Genomic DNA, 25,763 nt, shown 5'->3' with positions numbered 1-25,763 from the left:
AGATGGTTAATTCTTGAAAAATTGTGGAAACATTATCTCAGCAAAGTAAAAGGGCTCTTTTGGCCAGAATTTATAAGTACATCAAACCATGGACAACCATCTTGGGAAAAATACCTAACCAGTAATGTCTGTGTTCAAGATCTCCAATCTTCTAAAGATAAATTTGACAAAATTAGAATGGAGCGATTGACTCTGAGCTGGTTATACACACCTTGTTATTTGCGATTCCATGTAGATGAGAATAAAGACAAGGAATGCTGGAATGATAGCAGCGAACATTAATCCCACATTAAGAGGCTGTTTAATTCCCAGAGGGTTGATGAACCATCCTCGTTCACAGCTGTCTGTTGGCTCTAAACCATTCGGTACATCCAGTTTCTGAAAAACCCAAAAAACAAAAACATGTTTGCAATAACAAATACCAAAAAGTATGCATCTTTATTAGATGTTTAACTTGCATCGGGGAAAAAGAATATTAATTTTGGTTTTTACCCTTCCACAGATTTGTGCTAGCACTGTATACTCAGCACATTCCCTATTCTGTGAACAAAATCACAGGCATAATACTCAGGTTGGATTAGAACCCTCTCTACCTTTGCAATTCTAGAACATTGTTACCAAATAAACCACCGAGATTGCCCACTAGCTAGAGGCAGTTTGAATCCTATAAGTACGCATCTTGTTTACTTGAGCCTACCGAAAAATTAAACTAAACCTTTTGCAGGAACAGACACATAAATTCAAAAAGACATCAAATTATGAAGATTGGTTGAAATGTAAAATATTTCTTGGAAATACTACATTCTTGTGACACTTTAGCAGTGAACATTTTCATAGACAAAAACAATATAATAAGAGAATGTAAAAATATTATATTGTGTCTTATCGTATGACTGAAAGCTTTATCATAAAGGGTACTGATAATATCGATAAATATTTTAGTTAAACGGTAAAGTCTTACCTGTGTGTAGGTTGCTGAGAAGATGAGAAAGTCCAGCAGAACCATTGCAATAATAGCAATGGGAATACCAAAGTCACCAATGGTATTACGTGCCTAAAAACAACCACAGAAGAATAAACCACTATAAGTTATACCATTATCACAGAATCACAAAAGAAACAAAGAATCCAGGTTAATGCACAAAAAAAAATCAACTTTACATTTGAAAACAGTTTTGTAACCACTTCCTGATGGCTGCAGTTTTTCAGAATCTTTCAGAATATATATTTTTTTTCTTTAAGAATATCAAAACCCTGACTAAATAAAGTAAAGACATAAAGATTCTCATAAAATACTTGGTGCTTTTTCATTCTCTTTTCAAGAAATTATGTTATTTCTTCACATTGAATTGGCCAAACTTTGGCCGTAAGCCACAGCCGATAATCGACCATGGAATACTGAAATTTTGAACTCAATGAACATCCAATAATTGCCTCGGGAAAAATTGAATAATTATGAATTGAAAAAAACAAAATTAACAAGAAAGGGACTTTGGCCTGTGACTCCGGATTAATGTGCCGGGGCTCTACAAATTGAGCTTTCTACCCCTAATGTTATTGGTCTCCTTATTTTGTCAAATTATTTGTACGGGGTGCCAGAAAAGATGTAACAATAAAATTTGTTTCTCTTTATAATTCTTTGACACTCAGATTCATCCACAGCCATAAATAAGAAGCTCTGTCTAAACTCACCCCTCGACCAAGAAACCGGCTGTTTCTTAGAATACGAAGAAAGTATGCCAAGAAGAATGTTCCAAGCATCAAGATGGTTGACAGCAATGCTGTATTGGGCATGTTGGTCTTTAGTTCTTTCATAACACCACAAGCCTCATCAGTACTATTTGTGTTGTTGAATTCATTCATGTCCGTCACAAACTCTGAACTATTTTCCAGTGCCGGGAACGCAGTTGTGTACGGATCAGAAAGGTTCATTGCGTCAGGGCAGTAGCTCTCCACCAGAGGGTGCATTTTAAAAATCTGTGACAAGAAGAAATGGTTAAAAATAAAATAAACAAGCATTTCATTACCACTAACATATACTAAAGTACCAGGATATGGCTGGAGTTAAGTCATGATTGTAACAAGTAATGCCTACTCAAAATACATTTTGAGTTAATCCAAGTGTTTGGCACCAGGCAGTACCTAAAATACTGCAGGCAGTTGGTAAAAAAGAGGTTGACTTCAATTCCTGACAGAGAGTAATACATCAATAAAGCAGGAGGTATGAATGTTTAGGACCAGTGTGTTGGACCAGGATGGTGGCAGGCAATAAAGCAAAACAAGATCATGGCAGAGAGACATGCATCATTCAAGCAGAGGGTACAATGGCAGGCAATTTTATTGGCAGGCAATGTTTTGGGCAGGCAATGTTATTGGCAGACACCCACAGGAAATCTCTGGGTGAATACACTTGTCATTGATGTCAAACATGGAGATGTTCATAAGAAAAAAGGACATGTCAAGAAGCTTGCTGTAATACCATACAAACAAAACGCTTACAATGATTCTTAGTGCATTCAAAAAACAAAATGCTTCCAAGAGAGTGTGCAAGCAAACAAGAACAAAAAACCCCAAGAGCATCAATATGCATTTGTTGCAAATCCAAGCAGGGAATGATACCTTGTGTAATGAGCCGATATGAAACCAGACGATTTCAACTAGCGAGAACCAAACATTGCATTTTGAAAACAACAAAAATATTTATTTTATTGTTATGAAACCTGAACTGTGACAATAGAGCATTTGGGCAAACACAAAAGTTTCAACGTAGTTGCAAGGAACATGTACATTTTACTTCAATTAGCTTTGTAGCATAATGCCTGCTCATGTAACTTTAATCTAAACAAATGGAAATTGCAAGAATTTACAAAAATGTAGCCCTATTGTGCAAAATTTACTCTCTTGCAGGAAGCTATTGAAAATTTAGATCCTTGAACAAACCAAGAAAAAGAACTATTTTGGTGCTTTAAACACACTGGTTGAAATGCCACCCATTTTCACCAATAAAAGAACATTTTTAGAAAATTTGAGGAAGCTGTAAAAGGAGCATATCATGGTACTGTAAGCAAAAAGATGACCATTGTTAAATGTAGTCAAAGGGTCTGCATACATTTGGTAATGACTATGAAAAGTAATGGCAATACAAACCTAATTGGTTGAAAGTAAAACAGCTTTGGGTAGTATAATGCATTTTGAGAAACTTTTAACTTTAAGTTATGGAAAATGATATCCGTTTTTATCCCGTAAAATATTAATCTAAGCAGCATTACTAACAGAAACGTTTCTCAGATTTCATAAGCGTATATCGTCCTCAGATTTCATAAGCGGATATCGTTTTCCATAACTTAAAGTGTGTATTCCAATTGCAGATTATTCTTCCTGCTTAGACATAACCACCCCAGATTTTTGGCAATATCTCAAAAATCGCTAGCACCTTTTGGAATGAAATTTTCACGGTTTAGTTTTATGGCACTATTTATTTATAGGATTGAAAACGATTGGTTCCAATAACTAAACGTATGTGTTTTAGTATGTACTGTGATATGCATGAATAAATTAATATTATTAATACAACTATATTGATAACTATTGAAAGAAAAGGAAAACTCTCTACTTACACTAAACAGCTTTTTAAAGACCTCAAAAATGAAGATGAGCGATATGAGAAGGGCAAAGATCTCCATGGTGAATCTGGTAAAGGATCGTACGAGAACACTGCCCTCTAGAGCTACAGTCACAGTGCTTATAATAAAGATCCATATTCCCACCCACGCCCTGAATGGGAGGAACTCAATACCGCTGCTAGAACAAAACTAAAGATTACAAGGAGGAAAAAAAAAGAAGTAAATTAACGTGGCAAAATATCATTTAATTTTGTAGCTTTTTTAATTACAGGCCTGGAAATACATGCAGGCCAGGAAGACATTGCCTCTGTTGCCCTGGTCTTGGCCTTGGTGCCCCTTCAAAATTGTCCCATAGACTTTACGATTTTCCACTAGAAGTGCCCTTTCAACATGGATTTAGCCTTGCCAAATCAAATATGATATTCCAGCCCTGTAATTAGTTCCTTGAAACAAACTGAAGGGGGAGCATTTAATCAAATTCTTCAAGAAACATTGCAAAACTTGTATCTTATACTTAGTTTTAGAATAGTGGCATTCACAAATGTCTTTAAAGGGTCACTCTAAAAGTTGATGACAAACAAAACCTTTGGCTAGAAGCCTACCACAGCTTTTGATAGTATAAAGCAATTTTGTTCATGTTTTTTTATCCTGCCTTTTAATGTCTTTTCTTGGCTGTACAGCGCTTTGAATCAGTGTTAAAGCGCTTTATAAATGCATTTAATTTAAGTTTCGAGTTAAGTTAAGTTGAGTTAAGTTAAGAATCAATTCACTTCCAAGTAATATGGTTACGCAAAAAGATGCCTCTTTTTGCCCCAAAATATGAATCTGAGAAGGTTTACTGTGAGTAGCGTTTCTCAGTTTGTGTATTCCTATAAGGGATTATTCTTCCTGCATAGACATATTCACTACTGATTTTCGGCAATATCTCAAAAATTGCAAGCACCTTTTCAAATGAAATTGTATACATCCACATTTATACAGGATTAAAACAAATTATCGGTTCCAAACTCCAAAGGTATACTTTGCCTGTAAAGATACTGGACACAATGGGTAATTGTCAAAGACCAGTCATCTCACTTGGTGTATCTCAACATATGCATAAAATAACAAACCTGTGAAAATTTGAACTCAATTGGTCATCGAAGTTGCGAGAGAATAGAGGAACAAAAACACCCTTGTTGCACAAGTTGTGTGCTTTCAGATGCCTTGAATTCAAGACCTTGTCACCTGAGGTCATGAATTCAATTCAAACATTTTAGGGAAAAATTACTTCTTTCTCAAAAGCGACGTTACTTCAAAGGGAGCCGTTTCTCACAATGTTTTATACTATCAACCTCTCCCCATTACTCACTACATTGTAAGGTTTTATGCTGATAATTATTTTGAGTAATTACCAATAGTGTCCACTGCCTTTTAAAAAGTATCCGAAAAAAACAAAAACATGATGCATCCTGATTCTACGTTTTACAACAGCATATTTCTTAAATGATGATTCTAACCAAACAGCATAAAGAAATACTTACTGAGTACAAGTTTTCCTCAAAGACCAAGACAGGGCCAGTAGCACCAATGATGATGAGTGGCTGCCCTGAGAAGATGGCAAACACTAACCCACAAACAGATGTACCAAGAACCATCTCAGACACACCAATTAAATTGTTGGTTTTATCGGCTGTTAGACAAACAGTAAAATACATTAGTATAAGAATAAATGGTTTTAACTTGCGCTTTACACACCCGAAGGGCATCTCAAAGCGCTTTTTACTGGGGAGTATACACCCTTTTCCAAAAATATGCAGTATTGAAGGAACACGTTGCCTTGGATCGTTCGAGTTGGTCTTTGAAAAGCGTTTGGAACCGTTTGTTATGAAATGCAAATGGTAAGACAGATAATTTAAAAGTAAAATAGAATGATCTGCACAAATATGCCTCGAAATTGCACGGTTTTGCTTTTACGTAGCGAAAAAAACACGGTCAGCCATTTTGTGGAGTCAAAATTTTGATTCCATAAAATGGCTGACTGTGTTCCAAATGCTTTTCAAAGACTAACTCGACCGATCCAAGGCAACGTGTTCCTTTGAGCTAAATCAATCACAAGAACCAACTCTGTCCTCACAGGTACCCATTTACCCCTGGGTGGAGAGAAGCAGTTTTAGTTAAGTGTCTTGCTCAAGGACACAAGTGTCATGACTGGGTCGAGAGGTGACTTGAACTCACCAAGTAGACCTCCAAAGGTAATAGCAGGTGAAAGTGCAGCGAAGAAGATGAAGAAGGTAGCAGCAATACACTGGACATTGAGAGCATCTTTAAGATCGCTCAGATACAATGGATACCTCCTCTTCACATCATTGACTAGACCTCCAAACAGGCAACCAGTCCTCTTCAACGGGTCAATGAACTTTGCTAGCCTCTTCTCTGGTTTCTCCCCAACTTAAGGGACACAATTGTGAAAAGAGAAATGTGAAAATTAGTACCTAGTCAGTCTGTGATGTTGAAATATACATAAAGCTTTAAAACATATAACAATGACCAAGAATGCCATAATTAGTTGATAATGTAGCCCTCACATAAAAATGAGGCAGTCAATACAAACGGTAACAGATTTTCTAAAATGAGCTATTCAAAGGGAAGGTACACCTTTGGTAACCACTCTTAAAATTCATGGCAATAAAATCTTACTTGCTTAGAAGTAGAGTAGCTTTTGATAGTATAATGCATTTTGAGAGTCGTTTCAATTTGAAGTAATTTTTTTATGGAAGAAAATATCAGTTTAAGCAATCCTGACAATTACAGATTTTTTTTTCTACTCGGAAATACCTACTCAGGATTTTCGGCAAATCTCAAGGACGCAACCACCTTGTGAAACAAAATATTCGCAGGTTAGTTTTATACAAACAATCAAACTGTTCCAAAAACCAAAGGTATACTTTCTCTTTAAGCAGAGAGCTAAAAGTAGAAGACATTGATGTGAAACTTACAATCGACTTCTGTCAGCTTCCTATCAACCAGCTCCTCCTCTTCCTCCATGATGGCATCCTGTTTCTGCCTCCGCTGTCTCATCTTAATGTTCTGGGTACGTAGGATTGGTAAGAGTAGCTCCTTATCCCAATTACCGGCAGGCAAGACAACCGAGTCATCAATGAACTCATTCATGGCACTCAAGAGATCTTCCATACAGTCAGCGCTGTAAGCTGTTGAATGAAAGTTCTGAATTCAAGAAAATGAGAAGTTTTTATTATCAATCATTCTCTAAACAGAGTTCTCTCCAAGACTGTTTCTAAAACTATAGCGAGGAGGACTCAATCTTGAAAGTTAATCCATATCACAGTTTCCATTTTAAATCTTCACTTTAAAAGAATCTTCACTTAAAGGGAAGGCATACGTTTAGTAATCACTCTTCAAAATAATGGCAATAAAAACTATTGGACAGAAGCCGAGAGCAACTTTTGATAAAATAGAGCATCTTGAGAAGCATTTCACTTCAAAGGATGGTGGTTGTAAAAACATTTCAGTTTTTATTTGAATCTGAGAATCGTTACTGCAGTAACGGGCAAATAAAAGAGCTTCCAAAAGACAAACCTCACTAGACATCAGAGTGGAGAAACAGCGTCCAAGCTCGTGGTAGTCTACATTCATATTGCTTGGCCCAAGCAGAACAAAGACAAAGCGCACAGGAATGGGAACCTCTGAGAAGTTCTCCAGCATTGTCCCCTCAGCCAACCGTACAAACACCAGCGCTGGCTTACTCAAGAAGTCCACTTCACCCACGAGTACTGATGTGGCTTCAGCATCAACAGGGATTTTTCTCATGATTCCGTCCAGTCGCATCTGATCAAGCTTCTTGCCAACAGAGCGGGAGAGGTGGAGGGGTCGATGGGGAGTTGTATTGTTGGAGTTGATAGGGGCTTCATCATCCACAGTCGTTATGTCTAGTTCTTCCCTGGATGGCATCAGCATGGGTGATCTCACTTCATTCTGAAATAATAATAAATAATAATAATAACAATAATAGAGAGTGTAAGTAGCCCCTGTGGTGGTTGGGGCTCTACTTTTGACACCATTCCCAAAGCACTATGAAATTAGTGACAACTGTGAGGGTAGATCCGTTACAGAGAGCAACACTTTTGGGAACAGAGAGAAACCTAAAAAAAAGATCCTTGAGATCAAAGGCTACTCTATGTAGCCTGACTCGGGGAGTTAACGGAACAAATGAAAATGCATGCTGTGATAAGATGCAATAATAACAGTATTTATATAGCGCCAAAATCCCCCTGAAAAGATGACAAAGGTGCTTTACAAAATAGTTCATGTTTGTAGCGTTGTCATTCAGCCTTTGAGAAAGACTCTGCTAGGGTTGAAATGTCAGGCTGCTAACTGTTTATTGTATTTATACCATGGGTGGTTCAGGTTGGTAAGTAGTTTCTGAAAACAACTGTAAACAGAAACAAGAATGAACACCTTAGAACATGAAGCTACTGAAAACTTAAAGGCATCCTAAGAAGGATTACAGGAAGAACCGTTAACCAAACAGTTAATACGCTTGATGGATGCAGGCAATGCAAAAAAACTAACCAATCATCATTTAAAAATAAAATCCTGCTAATCTGTAGTTATTCTCTGAAATTCTCCCCTTAATAATCATTTTTAGGTTTGCAAATAAATCCACAAATAATAAATAGAGTGCTTAAAAATCCTAGGACTATGATCAAATTACCTCATAGTGTAAATCTATATCAGCTGGTTCTGTGGCGTGTTTCTTCATTACACTCTCCTTATCAGTGAGGCTTGCTGATGATACATTATTCTTAATGCTACCATGCCGATCATTCATGTGTCTACAAAGTAAAAAATAAGGTTACAAAAATACTGCCAAATTAATATACCCTAGAACGGAGGTACAATCCTGGCCATACCTTGTTGGGCCCCTGCCCTTGTTTAATATTGAGCTAAAGCTGGGGTTACGTATACAACATTGAAAGGAGGAACAGGGGAAATTATGTTTATTGTGCATTGGCTCAAGCATTTTGGCCGGAATTGTAGTCCAAATGCATATCATAACAAACTGAAAACAAATTAACTTTCCGGTTTTGTGTACATTTCTGAATATTCTCTACCAACCGGTTTGAATGCAACATTCATGACCAACTCCATATTTTCTTTGATAGAGTTTGTGATTCTATTTGCTCATGGAAAATTTTCCCATTTATGATATTGTTTTCTTAAATATACACAAAACCAAGCAAATGGTAGCTTTTTTCAAGTAAACAAAATGCTCCAATGCACAGAATTTGCTGGACCATGTAGGCACAGATTTTCCGAAAACATTGAAATTGGAGGGACAGCTTTTGAAAATAATATTTTAAGGGAAATACTAATGCCAGAAACTCTATTCCCAAAAATTCCAAATTATGGTAGTCTTGATATAAAATAAGCCTCTGCTTAAAATTAGAAATCACTGCTGAAATATGTGATGAAAAACATTCAAAGTATATCCCTGATAAACACAAGAAGGTGTGCATAAGTGAAAACTCATAGTAAAGAAGAAGCCCAGCAAACATGAAAGATGTAAAGCATGTTGAGAAAGTAATATAGTTTGCAAAAGATGACAAATTGTCAACTGGTGTGTGTGTACCATTGCATGCGGTGATTTGCTAATATAGCACTTGAATAACACGTATAGACCCTTTGTGAGCTGCAAGCATGCTTCTTTGCAATAGTAAATTGGCTTATGCTTTGAAATGAAGCTGAATTAATACTGATGACCTCAGTCATTTTAAATCTACTGACATCGGGTTGTATGGAAATAAAGAAGCCAACATGCAAATATTTGGACTTCTTTTATTTATAAAGGGAACGTATACCTTTGGTTTTTGGAACCATTCGACTGTTTTAATACTTTAATTTATCTATAAATACACCAAAACTAACCTGTGAAAATTTCATTTCAAAAGGTGGAAGCGTTTTTTTTATATAGATATTGTTGAAAATCCAGAGTGGTTTAGTCCCGTGGAAAATAATTCTTAATTGAAATACACAATCTGGGAAACGTTTCTGACAGTAACATTTCTCAAATTCAAGCTTTGGGCAGAAAAACTGATATCTTTTTCCTTAACCACATTATTTCAACATGAAATGATTCTCAAAATTCTTTATACTATCGAAAGCTGCTATTGTACATCTAAGAATAGCAACCAAATGTATACCTTCTCTTTAAATGCTGATTCAAGTATATGCACAGGTTCGTTGATTGCCATGGTCACAGGGTTAAAGGCAGTGGACACTATTGGTAATTACTCAAAATAATTATTAGAATAAAGCTTACTTGGTAAACGAGTAATGGGGAGAAGTTGGTAGTATAAAACATTGTGAGAAACGGCTCCCTCTGAAGTGCCATAGTTTTTGAGAAAGAAGTAATTTTCCACGAATTTGATTTAGAGACCTCAGATTTAGAATTTGAGGTCCCGAAATCAAGCATCTGAAAGCACACAACTTCGAGTGACAAGGGTGTTTTTTCTTTCATTATTATCTAACAACTTCAATGACTGATTTAACTCAAATATTAACAGGTTTGTTATTTTATGCATACGTTGAGATACAGCATGAGACAAGACTGGTCTTTGACATTTACCAATAGTGTCTAGTGTCTGTAAACAGGTCTGTATGCCCTCAAGTGCACTACTTTTTCTGGTAAATAACAAGTTTCAAATGTTGTCAAACATGAACAGATTGACAGCAATGTTCTAGTATATCCACCAACAACTGCTTCAACCTAGGGTAAAAAAACAATATACAGTTGGAATTTGGGACTCGTCAATAAAAAAACACACCTGAAATTGACTTCTGATTGGCTGTTTCGTTGCATGTTGTCATGGTGATGACCCATCATGGAGGTTAAGCTGACTGTGGATAGATTCTTCAACAGGCCATGGTGCTCACGCACGTGCCTAAGGTCAGGGGAAGGTCAGGTCAAGGGTCATGAATTTAATCACTAAAGTAATGGGTTCATAAAAATTGCTTTCCCCAGGCATGATATTTGGTCCTTGGGAAAAAAAAGTAGGAATATTCAAGTACAAGGGCCAACCTACATAGTACATACATGTATATTTCAGGCTATTTAAGCATAATTTGTCCAAGGGCAAACAAAATAGAAAATCAAGTAGGAAGAATATCATGCCCGTTTCCCTATACAGTGCATTGACTTTTATCAAACAATCTATTTCATGCCAAATATAAACTCAAATGAGTACATACATGTACATGTACATAGAAAGAAAATGCAATCAATGTCAACAAAAAAGTGTAATTATTGCGCTCACTGACAGGAAATTAGCTTTTAGGTAATTTATATTTTACAGATGCAAGCGATAAGTTACTCAGCAGTAAGTAGGTTGGACTTAATGCTTTAGATTGATTAGGGTGAAGCAAAGACTATCATGTGAAGAACAATGTCTTTTCCCCCTAACCTAATACTAATAACTGCTGAAAGCTTCTAGCAACTTCAAAGTAAACCTCACCGTCCAGCGTCCAGCAAAACTTTAACATACAAAACATGTAACATCCGAGACTATGCACTTTGTTCAACATCAAGCAATCAACATTTTGGGTGCATAAACAAAACAGACATCATGCAAGAGTGTGCAGCAACAGTCAGTGCAAAACCTCCTCAGAAAAAATAGAACAAGTGCATTGGTGTAAATAGTACATGTTAATTATATCAAAGAAAACAATCTGGACTGTTTTAAGAGGAAGATCAATTCCTGCTGTTGCACATCTTGTTGCACAATACATTTCTGAATCTTGCAGACACATTTTCCCCAAGCTTTGATTATGAGACGTCGTTGCAACTGAGGGGCTTCAGGATCATGTTTTGGTTTACCTGTTGATAATTACCAAATGAAGCAATAAAATTGCTATGGAACCATCCACGCTTTCAATCAATGTCTAATTTGAGCCCAATGATTAATAACAATTCTGTATTAAAGTCAACTCTCGTTAAGACAAAAGAGTTGAGACAAAGTTTAGATGATAACAGTTTAGTCTGGAAGACCTCATGTGAACAAGAGTCAACTATAAATGAGATAAAAACGTCAACATAGTAGAGAGATCAGCCAACAGAATGGTGAGGGAATACATCTAAACGAATTAAAGTTAAGTCCTACTTGTGTTTAAGAAGCAATGCTCTCATAATGTCTCCTCGATTCTCTTCCGTTATTTGATCTGAGATGATCATCTGCTCTACAATACGATGGAAGATATCCGACAAATGCTTCTCCTCAAGATCCAATAGAGTTGCACCTTCAATACAATACACAATAAAAAATAGTTACTTGTTACATCACTAAGATACTCCTATACCTGGGCCCAATTTACAGGCATGCAACTGGCCGTTGAAAAAAAAGAGGAAAATTTTCAACGGCACAACGCAAGTGCGAGGCAACCGAAACGCCACGGGACATGAGACCCACAATGGTACCCTAGAAAATGTTGAGGTTTATTGTATGCTCTTAGGTGCATTGTTAGCATGTACTAGGCTTATTTACATTATTGAAGTTGCACATTGTATTTTGTTTTGTTTTGTTTTATAGCACCGATCATTTTTTTTAACGCGGAATTCCGCAGAAACGCGGAAGTGTTGCATGCCTGAATTTCATAGAGCTGCTAAAGCACAAAAATTAGCTAAGCTCAACAAAATCATGCTTACCAGAAGTAAGGTTACCAGCCAAAATATCATGCCACATGCACTATTTCTGACTGGTATCCTGCTAATGTCTGCTAAAAATTAATTTTTAAAGAAAAAACGGTGCATGTAGATCTATGAAATTGGGCCCAGATCTGTCAACTCTCCCTGATTCTACGAGAATTCACTGAAATGGCCCTCTTGTTCCATGTTCTGATATGTACAGATTTGAAAAACTCCTGAATATGGAACAAAAATTCTTTACCATGTTGAATGTAATTCTAAATATCTCCCCGATTGTTGTACAAAATCTCCCAAATTGCAAGCTGCAAATGTTGGCAGAGCTGGTATATATTAAGGGTATCAATGTGTGGTGGAGAGGTTTTCAACTAGTGGTTTAAACCCGCGCCGAGACCTGGACTTGATAATTTTACCGAGACGAAGTCGAGGTAAATTTTCAAGAACCAGGCCTCGGCGGGTTTAAACCACTAGTTGAAAACCGATTCAACACACTTTGATTCCCATTCATAAATACCTTCTGGGTCAAAAGGTAAAATAAATGCAAAAATTGTAGTTGTTCAATGATTTCTTTCAACACAACACCCCTCGAGCAATGAAATGGTTAGGCCCTCGGCCCGATTGGGTAAACAACTCCTTATAAGGCAATGATGTGGGCGTCCCGCATATCGCGTGATGTGGCACAACTGTCCCGGCTGTTGCTCTCGACCAATAGATATGAAGAAACTGTCTTATATGCACAGGTGCAAGCGCGCATGTCAAACCCATGTTTCAACACTTTTTACTGGTGTTATATCATCCGTTCAAACAACACCTCGTGATGCCCTCTCGACCAATCAGAATGGATAAACTGTCTTAGGTATTTATGAATGTAGGTTAGTGGATGAAATGTCACAAAACCCAAACAATTCACCCACTGCATTGTTCAGTTTCACCACTTTTAAAGCCTACAAATGCTAGCCAAACCAAGAGATTATTTCATTAATCTTACCATGAGATAAATGTTTGCGTAGTTCAATCAAGCTGTGGAACGTCAATGAAGCCACGTGAGGCTTTCCCCATCGGTTAGATCCTTCCTCAACATCCTCCTCAAACTTAATCCAACGAGCTTTCTCCTTCCATTGCATATCATGACCTTCAACCCTAAAAAGCTCATCCAACTCAACAAACACCTAACGATCAGAAGAAAATAATCAACATAATTGTAGGTAAGTGTACTTAAATTTAAAGGGTTTAGGTACTTTTTGTACGACACAAAACACAATCGCATAGATTTTCATTACACTTACACAGTTTAGTACACATCATTCATATGTAATGATCAAAAGGTCCTTAAATGAAAATGCGTACACTTTTGAAAAGAAAAATATTAATAATAAATTAGTGTTTTACTTGGAAAAAAAATGTTTTGTTTTGCTGACCACTCTTGATCAATAAACTCCATTTAACAGGAGCTCCAAAATATGCAAAAACAAATTTATGAAATCCATTCAAATTGCACTAAGGACCTTATAGTCCTGAGCAGATGAAAATATATAAAGTAAAACTTGCCTCGTGTGGCCGATGATCAAACTCTTTTTTCTTTGCTACAGTAGACTTTGCGAGGGACACTTCAGATGCTCTTTGGCCAATGTGGATTAAGGAGCTAACTTTCTTGGTTACTCTGTGCCTATGGACACCAGGAGCATCAGCCAAACGATGTACTGTGAAAATCAAACAAAAATGCTCAGGTACGTGGTTTCAATTTAAACAGAAGAAGTGGTGTATCGTTGCCAAGCAGGTAAAAGGGCCAGACTCAAGCTCTGGTGTTTCTGAGAGTAGTTTTGAGTCCCTGTATTGACACCTGTGTGCGTTACCAAGACACTTAACATAATTGCTTTGTCCTTCGGATAGGACATAAAGCTGTAGGTTCCGTGTCTTGTGTACTACATTTAAAAGAACTCGGCTACAGTGTTTCAGACAGTGGCTGCTAAATGGGCCAAAACAACTTGTAAACACTTATAAGGAGCCATATAAATTTGTTTCTAAAAACCTGTCTATCTAGCGCTTGTTAACTGCATACAGTTAGATGTATCACAAGATCAACAAAAGAATTAGAGGGGCCAGTTGCTCTATGAATTGATGCGTCTTTTGACAGTGCACAATTCCAGGGATTACCATTGTGCAAAGCTTTCTGGGAAAAAAAACCAGTGGCACAGCGAGAAAGTGCACCACTAGGAACGAGGTTGTTTCTACTCACTGGCCATGTCATCCAGATCTGCTTCCTTGAGTGTCATGGCTTCATCCAGCTCTGTAGGGACCCTTGTTAGACCCTCTAGGTTAACATGACTACCCTTGCGATATCGTAACTCTGGTACATCAGTAGTGCTATGCTTTCTGTGGTGATGATGTCGGTGATGTCTATGGGATGGATCTTCAGGCCTGTATGGAGGGTTTCAACATATTAGAATAAACTATGTAAAACAAGAGTACTAATATTTGAGGGTATAGTGCAAGAGGGTAGAGAATTTACAATAGCAAAGTTGCAAACCTGCATTGCGTGCAATCCCTGGGAAATAATGTCATATTTCTCAATGCAACAGATGGTATGTCTGAGATGCATCTTTGTTGCTCGAAACACGCTAACGACTTATGACGTCATTTATTGTGAATGACTCGTCTCTTTCATATACATAAGGACAATTTTTAAAATGTTACGCTTTATTTAAACAAACAAAAAAAGAACCTTATATTCAAATTCAGTTTCATGGAAAATGTGAAATATGTTCAGGATTGTGTTTTGGCAGTCATAACCAAAAACTGTTTCGGTCAATCGGCAATGATTTACCAATGGCAAACTCAATCGAAAGAGTTATTGGTTACGACCGCCAAAATGCACCCCTTGTTGCACTGATGTAACGAAACAAAACAAGCAAATAAATAAATAAATAAATAAATAAATAAATAATCCCATATCAAGAGGAAATTACTAACGTAGAGCCATCTTTGTCTCTGTGGTGATGGTGGTGATGGTGATGGTGATGTTTATGATGTTTCTTAGGTTCACTATCTGCTACTTGATCAAGGTCTTCTCTATTCTCAGATTCTAACTCTGGAGTAATCACCAAGCTACTAGAAACCTCATCCTCAAGGTCTTCCTGGTCTGGATCCTGGTCAGGATCGCCGATGATGAACTGCGGGATTTAATCAAAATGGGTTGTTTCAAGAACAATGTAATGAACTGTGGAATGTTTCAAATGGTCAATCAGTATGTAAAATCAAACAATAAGGCAAAACGTCCTAACTAGGTTTTGAACTCTTTCATAAACAGGGTTGTCACTACGGGGGTCAGTGGTGGTCAGTACTGCTGGCACTCAGAGCTACCAACCGGGACTTAGCCATTTCTGACAAATATCTCACTGATAAAATATTATTTTTGTGCGACGTAACGTAATCAGGTTTTTGAGGCGGACTAGCGAACAAAAATGCTATAGCTACGGCTTCAGCATGCACACCAGTGATGTGCAATTAAGTAAAGTCTTTGGTCAAGGCGTTTGTAACTCATTTGTATGCTATCGCATAATGCACAGGTATATTCCACCAAAAGGGGGTGATTACTCTGTGCTTTGACATTGTTCTGAAAGCCCTCATTCAATGTTTCTTGTTTTCATTGTAGCACACCAGTAACAATTTACCAAAGACTACAAGCCTGTAAATTGGAGAACAGTGTGGCTGTTTGTGTGTCTGTGTTGGACGCAACCTGGGTTGTGTGTTCTGCATTTTCCCCATGTTCGGATCCAAAATTAAGCCAGCCCTAAATTTAGGCTATTGACAACCCTGCTCATAAATCATTCCAATAAACTGTTGCCATCAGATTAAAGTGATGAATTCCTACCTTTGGTACATTTCTTCTTGGTTCTTCCTCCACGACCTTGACATCCTCAACATGTACATCATCAGGCCTGCCATCAATCTCCTCTACATCCAGCTCTGTGTCACCCTCTGCTATAGGACCGATGTCAGTATGATCAGTGAAGCTAGTTTTGCTTGTCCTGCCATGGCTTGGTGAAGCATGATGATGATGATGTCCCATCCTTGGGAAACTCTTGTTCTTACGGAGGGGGCTAAGGGGGTGGTGATGGTGGTGGTGGTCAGAGTGACGATGCCCTGAAAAAAAAAAGAGTTTAATAATAATAATGTATTTATACAGCCCATTTTCCATATCCAATGCGCTTGACAGAGATAAATGTTTAACAGAACAGGTGAGTTTTGAGCAGTGTTTTGAACATATTGACAGATTGTTGATTACGAAGAGATATTGGGAGTTTATTCCACAGTTTGAGAGCGGCAGTAGTGAATGCTCTATCACCCAGTGTGGGTAGCATCTTGGAAGATGGGTGGTTCAGCGTGATGTAGTAATGCATCAGATTCGCAAAATTCAACGAGTACAAAACACTGTTGCTCGCCTCATTTCTCGTTGAATTTTGGAATTGCATTGGCTCCAAGTTTTGTCCATACACTTTATTTTATTCTTTTGTTAACTTTCAAAGCTCAAACATGTCAATCTCCTGCTTATTTACCTGAACTTGTTCACCATAATTCCTCTACTCAAACTTTACAATCATCAATCACTGCTTTTCAACTACAAGAGCTTCTACCATTGTTTATGGTCGAAAATCACTTCTTACACTGCTCCATTTCTTTGGAATAGTCTTCCTGTGCATATTTGTGCGGCTTGTTCTTTGGTGCTCCTGGTTTGATTGGCTGCATATTGCACCAAAGCAACTTGTTATTGCATGGTGCTTTGTAAAGGAATAGGTCTCATACTCAGCTCCACAATACCTAACAGGAAAAAACTGAATACAGAAGTGCCTTGAGCATCACTGAGTGAGGGATATGAGCACTATATAAGAACCCACTGTTGTTATTATTACACAACTTTCTATACTACTTCAAATATAAATGTCCCCTCCCTCACCAACCCATTCAATCACTTACTTTCATAGTCCTGCTCATCGTAATGACCACTATATCCTGGCTGTACCTCCACAGATGTATCAATGATCTCAAACTTGACAGGTGCCTGGAACACCTTCTCCATCTCTGCATCCAGCTCTGGGTTACGATCCCGTGCTGATTCAGTGGAGGCTGAATGAGGCAGCTGCAAAACCAAATAATATTAGGGGGTTAGTGACTATTAATCAAATGCACCAGTCGCCTGAATACTAGATGTTTGAGACCAACAACAATAGACAGTTTGTACATCTGTTATAAGCAAAGGGTTACCAGCCAAATAATGTCACATTTAAAATCTGTGACTGGTATCCTGCTCAATTCTACTAAGCATGAAATTGTCATTTTTACTATGGTGATTTGTATTGTGTCATCAGACTTTGCTTAACAACCAAGATTGACACATAGTTGAGATTGATCTTAGCTATTTATGTTATCAAGTCCAGGCCTTATTGGTTTTTTCTTTTTATGTGGCAAGGCGTTTTTTGTGTGTAAATGTACATTTTTACTGGAATATTTCAAGCAGCATCAAGGCAATGCCCAGGGGCATGAAGGAAATCACATCAGTTGCTCTCGTCAAGTATCAGGTCTGGTTGTAATTAAATGTACTGAACTAGTGCTCAACCATTAAAAATTCCATTAAAGCTTAGTTATCAGTCAAATAAACTATACAGTAGAAAAAAAGGCAGGATCACAACTATAATTACTTTAACTTCACTACAATTTCCAAATAGCATAAGCCTATGTACAATAATGAGTGTATGGTACTTGTACTACACTAAGAACCTGGTACCTGGCACTAAGAACCTGGTACCTGTATATTTATAATTAGTTCAGCTTGATCAACACATGTTAAGTTGTTGACAAGATAATGATGGAAATGTAATCTGATTGGTACATGCACTAATATTTCAAAATGTAATTTACAAAAGGTGCACCCAAATGAATTTAAAAAGAAAATTATTTTGATCTATTTATTTCTTATTATCAAGAAATTGATTGGTAAATTTTGGGCTGAATAAAGCAACTGAGCTATCTACATGTAGCCTTATGTTGGCGGTTTTCCATATTTGTCAAAATCTTTGTGCGTGGTACCAGTCCACCTAATACAACATGTAACTGCCTAAAAACACACCTTTTCGTTGAGGTTTCAGCTTTCTCAAACTGAAAACAATTTTGATTTTCGACAATGAAATCAAATCAAAACCAACACGTATGTAGGGGCCTACAGGCTTTGTAGTGCCCGTTACAAAGCAGTATTTGAATTGGAATTCTTATAATTTCTGTGCAAGTATTTTCCATGATTGTTACAAAGTCCCTTACATTGTGAGACATGTTATGGTCATTTGTCAACCCCTTCTTTATCAACAAGTACTAACTGATAAATGTGATGATACCAAAGTCGCAAACATGATGTTAAAGTAGAATCTTACCTCTGTCATTTTAATGGCATCACTCTCCTCCATGTTGCCACTATTAGTGGTTGAGTCCACCTGCTATAATCTGTTGTTGTTGTTGTCGTTATCACTCCAATTAGTTTGCTCCCCTTGAAATGGGGTCTGTAAACAAACAAGATAGTTATATAAATAATCAAAACATAGTTCTATGCCAATGAATTAAAAAACAAGGCCAATCTGATACGTAGTTCAAACTTTGTTAGTTACAGCTTGCAAAGGACGTAGAACACGCATCATCAAGTGCACTCAGCGTGCAAAAAATAGAACTTGACATTTGTGTATTTCATCTCGAGTCTCGAATCACATTTTCTCAAGTGTTAAACGTAACATCATACCATTACGTACATCATGACTGTCTAATGAATAAATAATTTAGCGAGCACTCATCATAATCCAACAGACTCCAACAGACTAGACTCCAACAGACTCCAGCAAACATGTGGACTCTGATGAAACTGGAATGCCCAGTGTAACGCAGAGAAAGATTTGCTTTGCTGCACATCAACACAATGCTGAGGCACTGCATTCACCGAATCTAGAGCCAATTTGATTGAGTTTGATGAATTTGAAGTTGTCTGAACTTACAATAATTCATTTACATGTACATGTGTATTGTAGTTCGCTTAGCATTTTAGAATCCAACTGAAAATAAACAATACGACACCTGCAAGATTTATTTACCGTAGTTAATAATGTCTGAACGCATGCAAACACACCAATTGGCAATGATATAATGATATCGGTGACATCTGGCAATCCATCATGATACAATTGATACCAATTGAAAGCAAGTAACCATGTTTGACCTTAAATGCACATTCACTAAATTCATTTGAATTCATTTCTTTACATTCTCTCTGTTTCTCTACTGTACAGTTGCTACTTCATTAGAAACATGATTGATGGATGTATAAATAGGATACAGGTCAATGTACTCCAAGTCAACATACATGAAAACATCGCATACAATAGAAAATCCACATTTATGCACAGCAGCGTTCTCCCTCAACAGTAGTACCAACTGGCCAATTATTAATTTAAAAAAAACCCACCAAGAACCAGTCAAAATTATCTCCAAGTGGTCCGGCTGGCTAGTTAAGTGAAAAAAAGCATTCCTAAAATGGACCAGTGAAAATGCTGGCGGACTACTGAGACAACAAGCTATATTTTTAACTGGTCCAGCCGGCTAGTCACGGTTAAAGATAATAAGGACAAATAAAAACACAAGCTAGAAGCAAATCTACATCTGCAATGTTTTTGTGTTCAGTATTACCATCAACAGGAAAATGGAAACCTTATTAAAGTCTGTATTCAGTGTAAGTAGTCAATAGTCAGACCCCTCATTGAACATGCATGTCACTTTCAAGAATCAATATTGTTTCCATTCCAGAATAGCTTTGAACTGAGTGAAAGATCACCATTCAAACTGTATCAAGTCTGGCACCTTACCTTTCACAGCTAAAAGCTTCAATTGAAGAACACAAACAGATAATCTGTACCCAGTCGATGGGTTGCGGTGTTACCATCCGATAGTTGTGACATCTAAAATGCTTAACGTTCTGGTTTTTATTTGTTGAACCTCTACAGCCACCAATCAAAACCTTGAACTGAATGAGACCTCTAAGAATTCAACCAATAGGAAGCCTTGATTCAAACTACTCTCTAAAGCTACACAGCACATGGCGGGTCTGTGGCTTCAGACCACTTAGTGTGATATGAGTCATCGGAACTATTAGCCCAGATGACTCACTGGTATACTACCATGTCTACTGAAGCAATAACTCACTCCAGTCATAGTCATGATCATGTGACTTAAGTCACATGACCAACGCTGCATGCTGGCTACCATAAAATACAAACCATGTACATGTATACAGCATTTTGTGTGATTCAGCATCTATAGTGGTTTAAGCACGAAACATCATGTAGCAATTTATACTCCAATACATTACAAAATATGTAGGTGATCATTAATCCAAATCATACTAATCACTTTTATTATTTACTGCACATAGATCCTTGACATTTAATTGGTGGAACATGTGTCTGAGCATACATTATTTAGCCATATATTTACTGCCATGACGTGTGACTTTCCCAAACATGTATAAGTCATAGGAAGCTTGCGGAACTTCATAACGGTCTTCGCCATTTTGATTCCACTCGTTCCCCCGCTCTTTTTTCAAATGGGGCAAGGTCATGTCCTGGGGACAAGGTTAGTCATGTATTTACACAACATATGCATGGAGTTGTCCACATTGTTTAGTTTTTTTTCTTTTGAGTTTAAAGAGTATAGGCCGCGGTGGACAAGTTTCCATTCTCTTTTGTGTTGATTGTGAAAAATTGTTCAAATGACGAACGATCTATGTGTGAGTTATGTAGGGCCTATATCAAATATTGAATGCATTTCATTTGTGTATTATCGCAGGAGATAAACACTCACTGCGAAATCTGGCTTTTAAGTTTCAAGAGTCAAGAGTCCATAACAGATTTCACTCTCCGGATTATATTCTGAAAGAAAGCACTCATCGTCCAACGTTGTAGTATTACAGAACATGGACATGGTATACAGCCAAACATCTCTTTTGCACCCAATACAGAACATCAACCTTTTAGCTCAACAAATATAGAGCGACAAGGTCACAATGCCAATTCTTGTTTAACAGAAGATAAAGAAATACATTTGTGAACTACATAGACATGTAGACATGGTGCTGTACTTGAACACGGGCAATGTGTTGTATCCAGCTATTGAGACCCCAACAAGCACATTAAAATACCAGAAGTAAAAGGAAGTTGCCTGGTAACGGTACAAAAAAGGTCATCATACTTTCCCTTCAATAAGCTGTAACCACCTCACCCCGTACCCCACTACCCTATATAATAGAACGTTTGGACGGAGAGAGAGGGATTAATAAAAAGACCATCTTGGATTTTGTACCACTACTGCACATTGCACGTCCAGACCTTTCATTTCATTCTTCAAAGGGCACAGTAGTTTTCCTTACGGTAAAGGGCACTGCTATGGGGACAATTTTAATTTGTATATTGGAACTTTGCAAAGGGCACCGCTTAATATTTTGAGGCCTGTACATCTGAGTTAAAATTGAAAATCAGAATCTTATATAGACACAATTTGTTGCCAGCGACACCGCTTTGAGATTAACTAAGACTGCACAACTCTGTAGGCCGCTAATTGTTATGGTCCCTGGTGCAATTAACACAGAGTGCAATAATGACCCTGAGATATTATTTAACATGACTTGTTTCTAGAGTAGGCGGTGTGACCATAAATAATGAAACAGGAAGACATCAAAGGAAATACAAAGGTCAGAGGTGTCATCTCAATCCAAAGATAAATTGCTCACACACTCACAACTATATTACAGGAAATGCAAATGCCAGAGGGATACATGTCAATGACATATTTAATTAAAACATAGGAAATTGCAGTTGTTTCAAAGTTATTTTGATGGTAGTTTAGCTATACATTTGTGGAGGGGGGTGACGAACGAGGCCTGAAATAATTTGAAACCTCGAAACATCAGTGGGTTCGGATTGACTCTTTAATTTGGTAACTGTAATTGGAAGTCAGAAAAGCAACCGACCAGCGACGGAGGCATTAGAATGGCATGCAAAGTTAACAGTAAACAATTAACAAGTAAAAGAGAAAAGAGAAAATAAAAGAAATCATTAGTATGATAAATACATGCAGTGTGTGTGCACCAAAATCTATCCAATTAGGTAAAATACTGAGTGTGAAATAATGCAACTCTCAATTAATTAATTTGCAACCCTTCTGTTTTGAAATAAACACCTGTATCTGTAAGACCTGTATTAAACAATTATATCCAGCAGTACAGTTGGTTTCTACCAGTCAAAACAATATACATGGGATTATCCAGATCATCTTAGCCTAAAACCCTTAAGAATTATCAGAACAATATATAGATTTATTCTAAAGTCTTAAAGTCATCAGCTTAATAATAGACAACCTTCTCCAAATAATACACCATGGCAAACTAATTAACACACTATGTCAATACATGTACCAATTTGACAATCTACCAATGACGTAGAGGGCGCTGTTGTAGCATAACTAGACTATGGATCACCATTAATTCGTCAAAATATGCCCACATTGCTTAGACTTAATACGTATAACTGTACTGTAAATTACCCATTTCACAGATGCATTAACTACAGGAATTAATTCACCACATACAATAAACCTCAGGCTCGTGTTAAATAAACGCACATGTACCAGCAGAGCACTGTTGCTATGGACGGCGCCATGACAGTTTTATCTACTTTACAACTTTGACTGAACTTTAATTACTGAAAAATAAAATACAATCCAGAGCTTGAATGGGCTGATGGATAAATCTAAATGATGTTTGTTATACCCGGTTTATTGCCCTAAAGTTTATATATTTAAATCACACTTGCAAAAAGAAGAAAGTTTACCTGTAATTGGAAGTCGGAAAAGCAACCGACCAGCGACGGAGGCATTAGAATGGCATAACCAAACTCCGCCGCATGGTGGCGCCCTCCTAACTCACCCTCTGCCTCTCGCTGCCTCAAAGACGGCACAACGCTGCCTCCACACATTAACAAGCTTTGATTGATAAAGACCAGCTAATAAACTCTGGCTGCCACTTCCGAGGTTGTATAATAAGTGATCCTTAGGTAATATATGGCCACTAAATGATAACATGGCTTCAGACTGGCAACTCCAAACAGAGATATTGACTAATAGGGAGACTGCCAACATAGGGCTTAATCTAGTTCAGTTGGTAGAGGCTGATACAACTGTATACGTCAATCTTGAGGTCCTTGGTTCAAGTCCCGCTCCAGTAAATTTGTCTTTGTTCGAACCTTAACTTAGTGCTAAAATCACAACAATGAGATGTACACGTAACAAACAACTTTTTGGGTAAATCCTTGTTTTGGTGGTGAACTTTCTGCAACAGCAGTATCACTCAGATGTTGCTCAATTCTTTACCCGATGTCGTGTAAGCGCTTAAGAGTTGCATTCCTGATTTTTGCTACATTGAATAGTTCGATAATCACAAAAATCTTATTCTTCCATGACAAAACATGTCAGCTTCTTTGGGTCACAGACACATAGTGGGAGATTTAACCGAGTCGTCGCGTCCGCACTGGCTTTCTGGCTTGGTTAAACTGACTCGATCAATCTTCTTGGGCACTCGGTCAATCTTCCTGGGCACCTTTGGCTCGGTTAAGCGTGGGTAAGTTACCTGTACTTGAAATGGGTAAGTTACCCATTGGCTCGGTTAGTTTGCCCAAATTAAGTCCAGTGCGAACACAGCTATAGGCTTGCACTTTGTCGTCTCCATTTTAGGGTTTTCCATTGTAGATCTTGTAACATTTTTGATACACTTTCCGTTCAGTGGTACTCCTGCAGGACAAACCTGGCTGGATTTTTGGTAATGTCTTTCTTAGTGTGAGGGCGCCATACAGTGCTGCAGTACTCTAAATGAGGTCCGACAAGGCTAGTGTATGCTCTTTCTTTGATCTTTTGTGAGCAGCTCCTCTAGTTGCGACGAAAATTTAAAAAAATCAGACCTAGAATTTTATTGGCTTTGTGTTTCTGCCAAGAGCAAGACATGTTGTTCTAGAGTGTTCCTTTTAGTGTTAGGACGAGATAAAGGGTATTCTGTGACAGGAGATGGACAGTACCCTCCCACATCAGTGTTTTCCAACAATTAAAATTAAAGGTTGGTGCTGGGGGTGGGGCTAATTCGTGGGTTAAGTACAATGCGAATGTTGGTAAGCTTTGGACTATAATAATAGACGTTGTGTGTATAGGCCCATGCATGATGTGTGTGTGTGTGTGGGCTGGATGCACCAGCACCATGTGGTTATTTATGTGCATCGTTTTTAGTGATGATCGTAATCTGTATTCTCTGAAACGAATGATGTCTTCCTTATTTCTACACTTATTCCCATTGTAAATTTACAATGCAGAGTTAAAAAATGTAAACGCGGCGACCACATTTTAAAGCTTGGTGACAATTATAAAGCGCGGTGCTCGCTGCAGAAAGCGTGGCGGGGCGCCACATCTTTTCTATAGGTTGGAGAACACTGCACATGTCCCAGTTGGTATTTGGGAAGTTGTACTTTATTAATCTTGCGTCGGCGGGTGAACCTTTATACAGACATGATTTATCTTGGTCAGGAACTGTGTGTGATGGTCTTTGGAATGAAAACTCCCGGTTTATTACCGACATCCACCCCCCCCCCCCCCCCCCACCCACAAAAAGAAATAATAACAAATTAACTAAACAACAACAAAAACATTCAATCAACAAATCAAATTCAAAATTCAAAATAAACACCCACTCCCCTCCGTTGTCTGACAACTAAAATTGACATGAAGTGATTACTGAATCAACACTAGCCGTACACACTAAACTATCAACCACGACAATTTCATAGGGCCAACCAAAGGAGTACATTTGGGTAAGGAAATCTCAGAAATTGTGAATGACCGGATATTGGGCAATGCACCGTGACCGTGTCGTGTAATGTAACGTAATGTGTACGTGATCGAATGGCTCGACTGGTTTTCATTTCAAGTCGTGGCACTGGTTTGTCCGATCCTACCCTACCTAGCCTGCAATGCATACTTAAACTACTCATTCCTTCTGAACAACAAAGTTTGGTTAATCGGATTTACTCACACTTACCAGAATGCGGCTTAAATCTCATCGGCAGTGCTGAATTTTCTGGAAAAGCCTGCCATAAAAAGGTACGCCTACCTATAAACTTCAAGCGCCATTTTGGAAATGACTTCCAGCCAATGATCATGCGTGAAATGGGTCACCTGACAGATATAAATGAATTATGCATTTTGACCTTTGAACAATAAGGTCATGAAAACAAAAAAGCACATGGGTTGTGTTTACATGTGTGCCTGGGTGTTGACATTCTGATTACTCCCAAAAAGAGATCGGCGGAGGCGCGCTATTG

At 37.8% G+C, this 25,763-nt stretch overlaps 1 protein-coding gene across 3 annotated transcripts in view; it reads right to left on the bottom strand.

The window, feature by feature from the left end:
* LOC117291164 (band 3 anion transport protein-like) overlaps window positions 1–25,560 on the bottom strand; it is a 32,895-nt gene extending 7,335 nt beyond the window's left edge. The window contains exons 1-19 of one of the 3 annotated variants that reach the window (XM_033772723.1): window positions 25,475–25,560; window positions 18,744–18,869; window positions 17,296–17,458; window positions 16,193–16,464; window positions 15,292–15,491; window positions 14,558–14,739; window positions 13,870–14,021; window positions 13,310–13,490; window positions 11,783–11,918; window positions 10,451–10,567; window positions 8,338–8,458; window positions 7,203–7,598; window positions 6,602–6,830; window positions 5,841–6,053; window positions 5,147–5,295; window positions 3,618–3,812; window positions 1,693–1,977; window positions 962–1,054; window positions 212–378 (exon numbers count right to left, since the gene is read on the bottom strand). In XM_033772723.1, the coding sequence (XP_033628614.1) occupies window positions 212–378; window positions 962–1,054; window positions 1,693–1,977; window positions 3,618–3,812; window positions 5,147–5,295; window positions 5,841–6,053; window positions 6,602–6,830; window positions 7,203–7,598; window positions 8,338–8,458; window positions 10,451–10,567; window positions 11,783–11,918; window positions 13,310–13,490; window positions 13,870–14,021; window positions 14,558–14,739; window positions 15,292–15,491; window positions 16,193–16,464; window positions 17,296–17,458; window positions 18,744–18,776 (3,284 nt within the window). In that variant the 5' untranslated portion in view covers window positions 18,777–18,869; window positions 25,475–25,560. The remainder of the gene's footprint in view (window positions 1–211; window positions 379–961; window positions 1,055–1,692; window positions 1,978–3,617; window positions 3,813–5,146; window positions 5,296–5,840; window positions 6,054–6,601; window positions 6,831–7,202; window positions 7,599–8,337; window positions 8,459–10,450; window positions 10,568–11,782; window positions 11,919–13,309; window positions 13,491–13,869; window positions 14,022–14,557; window positions 14,740–15,291; window positions 15,492–16,192; window positions 16,465–17,295; window positions 17,459–18,743; window positions 18,870–25,474) is intronic. The other 2 variants (XM_033772722.1, XM_033772724.1) reach the window with 2 other exon arrangements.
* Window positions 25,561–25,763: the final 203 nt, after the last annotated feature.

The sequence above is a fragment of the Asterias rubens genome, chromosome 6, assembly GCF_902459465.1.
Source record: "Asterias rubens chromosome 6, eAstRub1.3, whole genome shotgun sequence".
In the NCBI taxonomy this organism is placed as follows: domain Eukaryota; kingdom Metazoa; phylum Echinodermata; class Asteroidea; order Forcipulatida; family Asteriidae; genus Asterias; species Asterias rubens.
Note: the sequence above shows the minus strand (reverse complement) of the source record. Positions and strands in the feature narration are given on the sequence as shown.